The sequence below is a fragment of the Coffea arabica genome, chromosome 1c (genome assembly GCF_036785885.1).
Source record: "Coffea arabica cultivar ET-39 chromosome 1c, Coffea Arabica ET-39 HiFi, whole genome shotgun sequence".
Lineage (NCBI taxonomy): Eukaryota > Viridiplantae > Streptophyta > Magnoliopsida > Gentianales > Rubiaceae > Coffea > Coffea arabica.
Genome location: NC_092310.1, coordinates 414984 through 428445, shown reverse-complemented (window position 1 = coordinate 428445; position 13462 = coordinate 414984). Strand labels below are relative to the sequence as shown.

At 38.3% G+C, this 13462-nt stretch overlaps 1 protein-coding gene across 1 annotated transcript; it reads left to right on the top strand.

Annotated features, from left to right (window-relative positions):
* The first annotated feature begins 2982 nt into the window (after positions 1-2982).
* On the top strand, positions 2983-5374 carry LOC113742438 (benzyl alcohol O-benzoyltransferase-like). The gene is made up of 3 exons (XM_072052548.1): positions 2983-3082; positions 3195-3717; positions 4208-5374. The coding sequence occupies exons 1-3, from the start codon at positions 3021-3023 to the stop codon at positions 5141-5143; spliced, it is 1521 nt and encodes a 506-aa protein (XP_071908649.1). The 5' UTR covers positions 2983-3020; the 3' UTR covers positions 5144-5374.
* The last annotated feature ends 8088 nt before the right edge of the window (positions 5375-13462 follow it).

The following is a 13462-nucleotide window of genomic DNA, read 5'->3' as shown; positions in this document are numbered from 1 at the left end:
GAATTTAAAGTCTTTTCTGGGTTTTTATGCTATTAGCTACATCATTGCTTATTTTCCAAAGAATTAAATAATAACTTATGGTCATTATCCTTATTTTGTGAATAAACCTTCTTCTTGTAGTACAATGGCCTATTCCATAAATCAATAGGCAATCATTTTCTTCTTACGGTGCAAGGATCCTTGGACAAATCATAGCAGGGTAACAAGCAACAAAAGAAAAACCTAAATGTCTTTCATCTACAGGACCATAGCTGTTACAATGCGCCCGCCTAGGTCTCACAAATTTTCCATTGATCATGTCCTGACATGCTGCAACAATAAAATTATACATGTAAGCACATCAATTTGTCAAAGTTCTGAGGACCCATTACTAAGTTTGAAAAAAATAAAAGGCTTCGAACCATACTCGCTATTTGAGAGGTGACAAAAGAGCTAAAATAGAAAAAAACAGAAGCATCAAAAAGCTGTAACTTATAGCAAAGTTACAGTCTGCTTTGCAACACAATGGCATACGAAGTAAAACCCACCATTCCTAATTAGCAGTAATTTCTACAGTCACCTAAAAGCAAAACAAGTGTCAGAAATGAAGCAACTGGTGGTCTTTAAGAAAATTGATGCAATGAATTTGGCCATTAACTTGGCAAGGAAAGCAAATAATAGCAAGGAACTAGCCATAGTTCAGAGATACTAATTCTACTTGAGCCATTGCTGCACCAAAAGTAGCTATCCAATCTCCGAATATTGTTGGGTGGGATTTTTTTTTTTTTTTTTTACATCTATAACCTAAGTACAAAACTAATTAAACCTGCAAAAAAGGAGACAAAAGAGCAATGCTTAACAAGGGCAAATAAGTATCAGAAAACAGATGACCCGTCACATTCAGTCCAATGACTACTCCAATTTTCATCACAATTCATTACCAAAAGCCTGGCACTAGGTAAGGTGGAAAAGAAGGGAAAAATGCCAACCACAAACTGCTTGAAGAGAAGAAAAAGGACAATCACTATTATTAGTACTCTCTTTAATGGGTTGCATGGAAGCAAAAACAGCCGGTGGCTCACGAACACAATTCACAGCCCAATTTGCAAGCATCAGGTCACGTGAACGGCGCATGGAGGACGACAACCTTTCAGCAAATTACCAATCAACACGTCAGCAAAAACACACACCTTCGGACAAGTTCCTAAGCTCTTAGTCTATATATGTTTGGGGAAAAAAAAAGGAAGGAAAGAGTATCAATAGTAATTTTTTACTTTTCCTCTTTGATGTCTTTTTTTTTTTTTTTAAGGAGTGTCCCGCAGTAAGTAGATCCTGCAGACTAAATCTCCTGCTCCCATAACTTGCTGGCTGCGAGACTTGAACCAGAGACCAAGCCCCATCTTCAGCAATCCCATGCCACCAAACCAAGCCCCGAGGGGCTCCTCTCGGATGTCTTGAATTCACAACTAGGTGGTGAATAGTGTTATCAATTAGGTTATTTTTTATTATCCATTTGAATGAATGGCTTGAAAGAATCCATGATCTGACGATGAATCATCTTTACCAATTAGGTTATAGTTCATTGTCCACTCGAATGAGATTTAACAATCACTTCTATAAAATTTTGGCCACGAAAAAAGATAACATCTCGTTGTCTGTTGGATTTGAGTTTTATTCTATCAACCATACTGTGTTGAATTTGGGATAAAATAAAACCCAAATTCAATATTGTCCAGTTGGATAAGACATGCGGTGACCAACTGCTTCAAGAGATGGTTATAAAAGTTTGGCTTCTGCTGTATAGACCTCATTAATCGGAAATCAGGGTGTGCTTGCCTTGTCTGACCATATTGCAAAAATAATCAAATAGCTTTTGCTCAGGACCATTTCCGTAGTTTTCCATCCTTCACCGACCACCTTCCCACGTTTTCTTGTTTTAAAATGATTCTAGCCAAAAAAAAATGTGTATCACGCAGCCCATTTGTATCATTATAGTACTCAATCTTTACGTTTCTTTAAACGTCAAAATCAATTGCTTTGAGGTCGTCAACTTAGTTACGTTGCTCGAGCAAATTGGTTTGGAGGAAAAATAAAATAGTAAAAAAAAAAAAAAGAAGAAGACAGAAATTAACTGGTGTCTAAATGAATCTGAACATGTACTATATAAGTTTCTGTTCCTTGCTTTAGAACGATAATTTGATTTTTTGAGCTTCTCACTGGTGCCCTTCCGGCATATGTTGGAAGTAAAAATAGATTAATATTTTTTGGTTAGTAAATTTTAAATCAAAGAGTAATATTAATTTTTTACTTGCATAGATGCTCTGTCCTATATTTGCACCCATGAAGGTCTAGGATTATTTTGCACTAACATAATCAGATTTTAGTTCTTTCAAAAAAAAATTTAAAATTCTAATATATATTGCGTAATGAATGATAAAAGCTGAAACGGAATTTGTTTTCTATTTGCAGGAGGAGGAAGTCCACATCACATAGAAGTACTGAGAAACTCGAGGGAAAATTAAAGTATGCTACTGGTACAATAATGTGTTGAGAGAAATAGCCCAGAAATTTTAGGAACAGAAAAATTCATTTGAAAGTGTTGATCCAAGTTCTTTTTTTTTTTTTTTTTATCAATCGTCAATCCTACACCATTCTAATCTAAAGGGAAAATTCAACTGAGTCTAGGAAAGTCGATGAAAAGTGAATCACTATCAGACCAAATAGATGTACTACGCATCCATCTAAATTTTTTAAAGAAATTACTTAACGTGACAATTGGTGGATTCACTACGCACCCTTACCTTCCACCCGCCAAACCTTAAATAACTGGCGGTTACGTGTTGATCCAAGTTACAAGAAGCATCTTTTTGTTGTTCGACAGTGGGAAGGCCTGAAAGTGAGAACTGAGAAGAAGACTAGACCAAAATAGCAGGTCGGTCAATTGACAAAAGAAGTGGGAAAAGATGAGGAAAATGCACATGCAAGTAGAAACAATTAAGTGCACTAGACGTGGTGTGTTTTTACTTCAACTCCTCTTGCGTATGAGTTATGGCTACTGTTGCAATCAGTGGTACTGTATAAATCCCATGCTGTGGGAAGGAAGGTAGGCATCCTCAAAACTACCAAATCTTCTTTCTTTCTTCTCCTGTGTCAAACTATCTATTTGTATACACACAATTAAAGCATTCTCATTACTAGTGTTCTCATTTACTAAGCCTGAGCCTGAGCAAATATATTCGTTGGTGGTGGTCAAATCACTGCGCGCGTAGCAGTTTGTTTGTGGGCAACAAAATGGGATCAAAGTCTCTGACATTCAGGGTGACCAGACAAAAGCCTGAGCTGGTCCGTCCGGCGAAGTCCACTCCTCGGGAATGCAAGCTCCTCTCTGACATCGACGATCAAGAGGGTCTTCGCTTTCAAGTCCCTGTCATCCAATTTTACCGCAGCGATGATGATCATCTTCATAGCAGGAGAGACCCCGTGAAGGTGATCAGGGAGGCTATTGCCAAGGCTCTGGTGTTCTACTACCCCTTCGCGGGGCGTCTCAGAGAATGCGCCGGGAGGAAGCTGGTGGTGGACTGCACGGGGGAGGGTGTCATGTTCATTGAAGCGGATGCAGAGGTGACGCTGGAGCAGTTTGGGGAAGAACTTCAGCCTCCATTCCCCTGCCTGGAGGAGCTCCTCTATGATGTTCCTGAGTCTGCAGGAGTCCTTCACTGTCCTTTACTGCTTATACAGGTCTAAACCAACTTTACTGTTGCGTTTTTTATCTCTCTCTCTCTCTCTCTCTCTCTCTTTTTGACTTGATTTGTCCCTGAGGTGAGGCTGGAGCTGTCTATTTTCGTCTTGGTTGTTTCTCCAAGGATTTAGGGGGTGAATTTAGAGTTGAATACTTGAGTGTACAAATTAAGAAGTTGTTTTTATTTAAATCGTATGAATTTTTTTTTGGCAAAAAAAAATATATAAAATAGAAGTTACTGAATTTAGGCAGTTATCTTTAGTAGTAAAATTTTACTCTTATGACAATAAAATTGAAAAAATATCAAAAGATGACAAATTTCTTGGGTTGACTGTTCTGATCGATTGCATTGGTCTGGTCTGATTAACTGCTTTGTCACGTGTACTGCTAATTTCATAAATTAATTCCAGTCGCAATTACTGCATGAAAACAACTACTAGTACTGCTGTATATCTACTTACTGATCATAATTGAGTACTTGTATTGTAGGTGACTCGTTTGAGATGCGGGGGTTTCATCTTCGCAGTGCGCCTGAATCACACCATGGCCGACGTTACCGGACTCGTTCAGTTCATGAATGCAGTCGGCGAAATCGCACGGGGAGCTTCCGCCCCATCTGTACTGCCAGTATGGCAGAGAGAGCGCCTGAACGCCAGAGACCCGCCAAGGGTGACGTGCATCCATCATGCATACGATGAGGTACCCGATACCAAAGGAACCATAATTCCCCTGGACGACATGGTCCACCGCTCTTTCTTCTTTGGCCCGGCGGAGGTGTCAGCTTTGAGAAAATCCATCCCGCTCGACATCAGTCGCAAGTGTTCGACATTTGAGGTTTTGACAGCCTGTCTCTGGCTTTGCCGAACCATCGCCCTCCAGCCCGAACCCAATGAGGAAGTCCGCGTGATCTACGTCGTCAATGCTCGCTCCAAGTTCGATCCACCCTTGCCACAAGGATACTACGGCAATGCCTTTGGATTTCCGGTGGCCCTGACGACTGCCGGAGAGCTGTGCAAGAGGCCTCTCAGATATGCGTTGGAGCTGGTGACCAAGGCCAAAGGTGATGTGACTGAAGATTACATGAAATCGGTGGCTGATTTAATGGTTATCAAAGGGAGGCCTCATTTCACCGTGGTGAGGACTTATCTCGTGTCGGATGTTACTCGGATTGGGTTCAATGAGGTGGACTTTGGTTGGGGAAGGCCAGAGTTCGGAGGCCCGGCCAAGGGCGGGGTTAGTGCCATCCCCGGCGTGGCGAGCTTTTACATACCTGTCACGAACAAGAACGGGGAGAAAGGAAGAGTGGTTCCTATTTGCCTCCCGGGCTTTGCGATGGACAGATTTGTGAGAGAGCTAGAGAAGTTGTTGAGCAACAACCATCACAGTATTATTGATGGCTCCACTTTTGTCAGATCAGCCCTGTGAACAACTTTCTTAATTTCATTCATTCCCCTGATCTCGTGTCCGCCTCCTATCTTTATATACTGTACTATTTCTTTTGTCATTGGAATTCCTGGAAAGTTATGAGAATAATGCGAGAGGATCAGTGCCTAATATGTGTGTGTGTGTGTGTGTGTGTGTGTTGTGAGAATAGTTTCTTAGAATCTTGACAGAAACTATTTCCTGAGAAAATCTTTTAGAATTAAATGTGTAGTTTCTACCATTTGTGCTAGAGTGAGTGGCACAATCATTACAGACTAGGGCTGCTTACGAATCGAACCGATCAAGCTCGGTCAACATCGAGCTCGAGTCGAGATCGAACTCAAAAATATTAAGCTAGTTGGTTCGCAAGCTCAATTATATATAAATTTTTTATTTTTTTCTTTTAATAGTAAAATTACATATGTATAGCCCTACTATTTTATTGTTTTTAAAAAATTATTATTTTATTCATTTTAAAAAATAAAATAAGTATATTTTATTTTTTAAAAATAAAATAATAATTTTTTTTTATTTTTTAAGCTCGACTCGAATTTGAGTCGAGCTCGAGAATGAGGTTGATATTTTGAACTCGTCGAATTCGAGTTCGAGTTCGAATTCAAGAATCATAAAATTAACTAGAGACTCGGCTTGATTAGGCCAAAGTTCAACTCGACTCAACTCGTTTACATGTGTTTAGACTATTGTTTAGACGCAATTGTCTAAACTTTTAAACACTATTGTTTAGACTATTGTTTAGACACAAGTTCAACTCGATTCAACTCGACACAATTGTTTAGACTATTGTGGACTCATGGACATGGGTTTCTCCGGCCTAAAGTTCACTTGGACTGGAAAAAGAATCAATGGAAAAATCGTCCACGAAAGACTTGATAAAGCTTTTTGCAATCACTCGTGGTACATTCTTTATGATAACGCCAATGTGCTGCACCTCCTTCGTACTAGATCTGATCACTACCCTATCCTAGTTAACCTCAAACCCCAACACTCTTGCCCTTCTCCAAAAATCTTTAGACTTGAAAGATTCTGGCTTAAACACCCTTCTTTTGCCTCCCTGGTTGATCGAGTCTGGAATAACCCTAACAAACCCTTCCGTGATACCACTAAACAAGTTTTCTGAGTTGGTGTCTTCTTGGAGTTCTGAGACCTTTGAGAACATATTCAAGAAAATAAGGAAAATTCTCAACGGGCTAAAGGGAATTCAATCATCGCTTCAAAATCATCACTCAACCTTTCTGGACCAGCTGGAAATTTCTCTTCAAGCTGAATATAATCATGTCCTGAATCAAGAAAAAGATCTTTAGGCAATGAAATCTAGAATGGACTGTCTCTGCTGGGACAACCTCAGTTCCAAATTCCTTCAAACCACTGCTGTGTGTAGGAGAAAAGAAAACAAAATCTCCTATCTTAAAGATGAACTTGGTAATTGGGTCACTGATCCTTCTCTTATCAAACACATCTTTAAATCCTACTTTGCCAATCTCTTCACCACAGACTTTACCTCAAATTACCTAGAACCTGAGCCTTTTCCCATACCCCTTGCAAACCAAAAGCTTGAGCCCCTAAGATCTCTTGCACTTAAGCCTACTCCTCAAGAAATAAAAAAAGCCCTCTTTGAACTTAAACCTTTCAAATCCCCGAGACCAGATGGGCTACACCCCTATTTCTTTCAAAAATTTTGGATAAAACCTCACCTTCCCTCGTTAAACTGATCTCTGATTGCTTTGAGCTCAAACCTTTCCCTCATGGTGTCAATGATACTCTCCTCTGTCTTATCCCGAAAGTGGAAGACCCAGAAACCCCGAAACATTTAAGACCCATAGGCTTAATTAACTCTGCCTATAAGGTACTAGCAAAAATCTTAGTCAACCGACTAAGACCTATCCTCTCTGATATCATCTCTCCGCCACAAGCAAGTTTCCTTCTTAACAGAAGCTGTTCAGACAATATTCTGCTTGTGCAAGAAGCTCTTTTTAGATTGAAAAAAAAAAGTGGGAAAACTGGCCTTTGTGCAATCAAGCTCGACCTTAAAAAGGCTTTTGACAAATTGGAATTGGGTTTTATTAGGGAAGCCCTTTACCATTTCCAGCTCCCTTCTATTTTCATCAATCTTATCTTGCAATGCATCTCTTCTTCTAGGCTGGGCCTAATCATAAATAGCCAAATCACAGAATTTTTTACCCCATCTAGAGGTATTAGACAGGGAGATCCTATCTCCCCATACCTTTTCATTCGCTGCATGGAGTACCTATCTCAAAAAATAGAACTCCTATGTGAAGAAAAGCTGTGGAAACCAATTAAATTTGGTAGACAGGGCCCCACCTTCTCCCACTGTTTTTATGCAGATGATGTAATTTTCTTCAGCACTGCTGAATCTTCCTCCATTTAGGCAGTAACAACTACCTTAAATGATTTTTGCCTCAAATCTAGACTTATCGTTAACTTTGAGAAATCAAAAGTCCTTTTCTCCCTCAATACCCCTTCTACGCAAAAAACACTCCTTTCTCAGATGCTCAACATCAACACCACTGAAGACCTTGTGACAGGTGCCAAACCTGTGCAATAATAATTACCTACTCAAGAAAATACAAATTTGTATATAGCGGTGAGTAGGGTCGAATCCACAGAGACTAGGGGTAATTCATTTCTTTTCAAGTTCGGGACACGGTGGAGTTTTATCTAAATGAAACTAAAAACAATTAAGCAATTCAACCAAAAGTAAACGATTAACTAACATGAATATAGACAGGAATTAAATAAATAATAGACAAACTCTAGCCAAGGATACAACTATTCAGACATAGTTCATACATCCGATCATTGATGCAAAGAAGGTTCACTTAATTTTATTAACAGGTTAATTATAGTCACCGAGACACTCTGACGACCAGCTTTTCCTTAATTTATTGATAACCAAGGTACGACCATTGATTACCCCTAACCAGGAAATACCCCTAGGTACGACCGTAGAAATTAATTTTTCAATTGCATTAAGAACTAGAAAAACCTAACCCCAATTAATAACACGCTACGAGGGTTATTTAAATCAGAATGCACGTTCCCCTAGTGTGTAGAAATGCTAGTTGCCACTGATATTAATCGATTAAACAATTACGGATTTAATTGATTACTTTAGCAAGAGATTAATAAGTCACATTGAACATCGGGCCCTTGACATCCAATTAACCAAATAATCCCATGAAAATTCAAGTAGACTGCGTGCAAATATTAACAAATTAAGGAACACATGAAAACTAATTCGATCTCACAGATGTTCGGTACTGCGTCGTCACGTTGGTCCTTGACTAGATGGGAAGCTTAGCCACGCCTCATGAGAATATTTCCATGCGATTCCATTAATTCAAAGGCATTTGCTTGTTCAAATAATCAAGAAGAAAAACTCCCATTGTCTCCAGTCGAGAATACCCAAGAAAACTAGAAGGGACAAAGGAAAGTGAGTATGCGGCTGTTCTTCCTCCAATTCTGCAGAAAACAAAAATAAAACCACTACTTAATGTTCCTTCTTTTACGTTTCCTAGTTCTAGTAGTATTCCTAGTACAAGCCAACTACCTATTACTAGTTAACTACCAATCAGCAAAAGGAAAGACCATCTGCTTGTGGTCCAATGTAGAGCCCGGTTTGTAGAGCTTTTAGAAACATCCCATTTGTGGAGTATTTGTCTCAAGAAAGTCTCCTTTTAAGCACTTGTTTGCTCCACTTCCTGTAATTAGGGCCAAATACCAAATATAAGTATATGTTAATAATTAAAACAATATTTGGCAAGAACAAAGAGGGAAATTAACCATAAAATTGCTAACAATTAACATCATATCACCTTGGTGCTTATTTGGGTATCCCCCTCACCATCTCCAGGCTTTCGATGAGAAACTACTCTTTTATTCTTGACAAAGTCAAAAATAAACTTCAAGGCTGGAAATCCAAACTCTTGTCCCTAGCAGGCAGGAAAACCATTGCTCAACAATCCATCTCTGCTATCCCAGCTTATTACACTCAATGTCTTCCTCTACCACAAAAAATCTGTCATGAGATTGACAAAGAGTAGAGAAGATTCCTCTGGGGTTCTTCAGAAGATAAACAAAAAATTCATTTGGTTAGCTGGGGTAATATCACCAAAGACAAACACCTCGGGGGACTTGGACTCAAACAGACTGCCTTGCTTAACAAGGCTGCAAAAGTCAAACTCTGTTGGAATATCACCCAAGAGAGTAACAAACCTTGGGTGAAAATCCTCAGGCACTATTACGTGGATAAATATAATTCCATTAACACCCATATGCTCCATCTCAAAAATGTAAATGGCTCCATAAATAAAAAAAAGCCTAAACATTGGGATCAAAACCTTCAACGAAGGTATAATTTGGTCTATCAGAGATGGGCATATAGTCAGATTCTGGGGAAATAAATGGCTACATTCCGGTTCTATCAGAAGCCAAATCCAAGCGCCTCTAACTTAGGGGGAAGAGGACTTAAGAGTCTTTCAACTCTTTCACTCCCCTACCAGCTGGAACCTAGATAGAATCTCCTTCCAGCTTTCCCTTCAGCTGTTGAAGGAAATCAAAGGTACACCAAGACAAGAACTCATTCCATCTCATGACTTCCTTAGGTGGAATCACTCCAACAATGGGGTTTTCAACTCTAAATCACCTTCAATTTGTGCAAAAATCCTTCCTTATGTCAGGTAGATATTAGAGCTCCATCCCTCTTCCGCTGGATCTGGAATGTTAATACCTCTTCAAAAGTCAAGCATTTTCTTTGGCTAGCCGCCGAGGATAGACTTCCGACAAAAAGTCTTCTCACCCATCGTACAATTCTATCCGAAGCCCTTTGCCCTTTTTGTGCAGCTCCTTCTGAGGATTCGGACCACGTACTAAGGCTTTGTCAGCAAGCAACCACCTTTTGGCTTAAACTTACCCAAAGCTCTCAAATCTGTCCCCAAACCAACTCGGATTTTTATTCTTGGATCAAGGATGGATGCTCCTTTCACTTTTAACCTTATTCCCTGGGGAACCATCTTTAGCTTTGGTTGTTGGAGCCTTTGGCAAGCTCGCAATGCTAAGATCTTTCAAAAAACTGCTCTTGATCCTATCAAGTTTTGCCTTCACCATGCCCATGAATTTTTCCTATTAGGACCTGGTTCTCATATCACCAGATCCCCTAGATAGGAAAAATTCATTAGATGGATCCCCCCGGCTATAGGTTTTGCCTAACTCAACACTGACGGTTCGGTCTCTGGATCATTAAACCAGGCAGGAGCTGGTGGCATAATTCGTGACTCAAATGGGTTATGGATTGCTGGTTTTGCAAGAAATTTAGGCTCCTGTTCCGTTCCTTTCGCAGAATGCTGGGCTCTTAGAGATGGTTTACAACTTGCAAAAAACCTCAACATCCACTCTCTCGAAGTGGAGATGGACTCTTCTAGTGTCATCTCCTTGTGTAAGTCAAATAATCTCATTTCTCATGAACTTTTGCCTATTATTGTTGACTGCAGGGAGTTGTTGACTACATTCCAGCAAATATGTTTCTACCATAACTATCGCGAAGCAAACAAATGTGCAGACATCCTAGCAAACTAGGGAAAAAGCAGCACTCAAGACTTCACTTTTTTTGAATTATGTCCTAATTTTGTCCTTCCCTTACTTTTGCAAGACTTAAAGGGTGTTACTACACCACGGATGATTGTACTTTAATTTCCACTCTGTAGACTTGACTTTTACTTTAATGCATCTTTATTTACCAAAAAAAAAGACCAAAACATGTCTATTCCTCTATTATCAATCCACCCAAGTATACCTTGCAGAAGGAAGTCAACCCACATGAAGTACTAAGAAGGGAAAGTAAGGTAGGCAATTTTGGCTACATAGAGAATCTATCACCACGATGAGAAGAGAAAGTATTACACATTCTATATGCACAACATGACATGCCGCGTAACGTACTAAAATCAACCATTGACTATGATGATTGGACATATTTTGTTTACTAATTAGAAAACAATATATAGCTCCCGGCGGGCAATTCGAATGGTGCCTCCCTTAGGTCTTTGCCCTTAAAATTATGAGGTAGACTCCTGCTGGCTATCGTGTGATGCATTTTTGGAGCAGGCTCTGCATCATCACAGGAGAATTAGTCTGGCATAAATTAGGATACACCCTTTGTGAGAAAAAAATTAGAAAATAATATATGACTCACCATTTTCTACTTGGTGATATGTTATGGGTCATAGTACATCACACGACAATAATGTCAAGCAGTGCATAGAGAGCATTGAAGATTTTTTACATCCACCGCCTCTCCTTGTATCTCAGCAGCCGGCAGCCCGTGACAACCTATGTCATTTTGCACCATTAGTCAATGGGAAAAAATTTTTTTAAGTAAACTTCTTTCTTTTCTTTTCTTTTCTATTCTTTTTTACTTTATATTTCATTATTCATCCCACTAATTTCTCATAGACTTCTTGTATAGCTGGTCTCAGATTTAGCATAATATATGTATGTATTGTTTTGCAGTATGAAGAATTAATTGATCATGAATTGTATTATCTTTCACTTGTATTGATAATTAAGCACTCAATTAAGTATCCCTTTAAAATTGAAAGAATATGTACTATCTATAAATTAGATTGTTCATCTATTTTATTTTCAATTTCAATAGGTTATCAATTGAGTTTGAGATAAAATTGATATTTTATAGAATTATTTGTCATTGAATAAAATTATTATGGTAAAAAATAGGAAAATAAATACTTATAAACATTACTATTGGAACGTTGGATTTAATGGGTCGAAAAACAATAAAAATAAAGAAGGTTTTTTTTTCTCAAAAATTCCTAAGTAATTACCTTCAATAGTTTTTAGAGTCACAAATCACAATTTCTAACTACAACCATTTGCAGCCTAGTCTATTAATCATGCAAGAATTTGTATAGTAGTAACTAATAAAGTGATATATATTAAACTATGTTCTTTTTGTTGTATATATCAAATGTGTATTATTATCCAATTTTAACTTATTTAATAAAGAGATGCATTTTAGGTTAAACATCATTGTTTTGCCTACATGATGTGTTTTATGACATTCTATAGAGAGTTAGCAACACATGTATTATATATTTAATCAATTTACATCTCGTTTCATCTTCAAACGCTAATTATAATTATTTAAAACCTAAGGAACCATAATAATACAAATTTAAAACATTGGGACCAAAATGTAAAGGTAAAGTTCTTGAATAACGATAATTTGATATTGACTATTAATCATTGTTGACTTTCCATCAATTGACCTAAATGATTAAAAAATGCAAAACTTTGAGAACTAAATTTACTTTGGTTAAAAGATTAGAAACAAATTTAGAACATAGATCAAACATTAGGGATCAAAAACTCATTTCTACCTTAATACAAATCTTAAGGTAGAAATAGTGCTGGGTCACGTGAACGGCGCATGGAGGACGAAAACCTTTTAGCAAATTACCAATCAACACGTCAGCAAAAGCACACACCTTCTAAGCTCTTGGTCTATATATGTTTGGGAAAAAAAAAGGAAGGAAAGAGTATCAATAGTATTTTTTTTACTTTTTCCCTCTGATGACTTGAATTCTCATGTAATCAATTAGGTTATTTTTTATTGTCCATTTGAATGAATAACTTGAAAGAATCCATGATCTAACGATGAATCATCTTTACCAATTAGGTTATAGTTCATTGTCCACTTGAATGAGATTTAACAATTACTTCTATAAAATTTTGGCCACGAAAAAAGATAACGTCTCGTTGTCTGTTGGATTTGAGTTTTATTCTATCTACCATACTGTGTTGAATTTGGGATAAAATAAAACCCAAATTCAATATTGTCCAGTTGGATAAGACATGCGGTGGCCAACTGCTTCAAGAGATGGTTATAAAAGTTTGGCTTCTGCTGTATAGAACTCATTAATCGGAAATCAGGGTGTGCTTGCCTTGTCTGACCATATTGCAAAAATAATCAAATAGCTTTTGCTCAGGACTCTGCCCAGTAGTTTTCCATCCTTCACCGACCACCTTCCCACGTTTTCTTGTCAACATATCTAGTCTATGCGGGAATGGGGAGCTTTTCAATCGAGTTCTAATTGCTGACGTGGCGAGCTTCCATTGGCCGATTGGTGGTCGTCTGCCTCGTGTGTATTCGCTCGCGTGAATTGGTCCGTCCAGCCGATTGTTTCTTTCTTTTCTTTGTTTGCTTGGATGTCTACATTGGAGCCTGCCGCAAAATTGTGGTCCCACGTCCTTTGGTTTTTTTCCCCT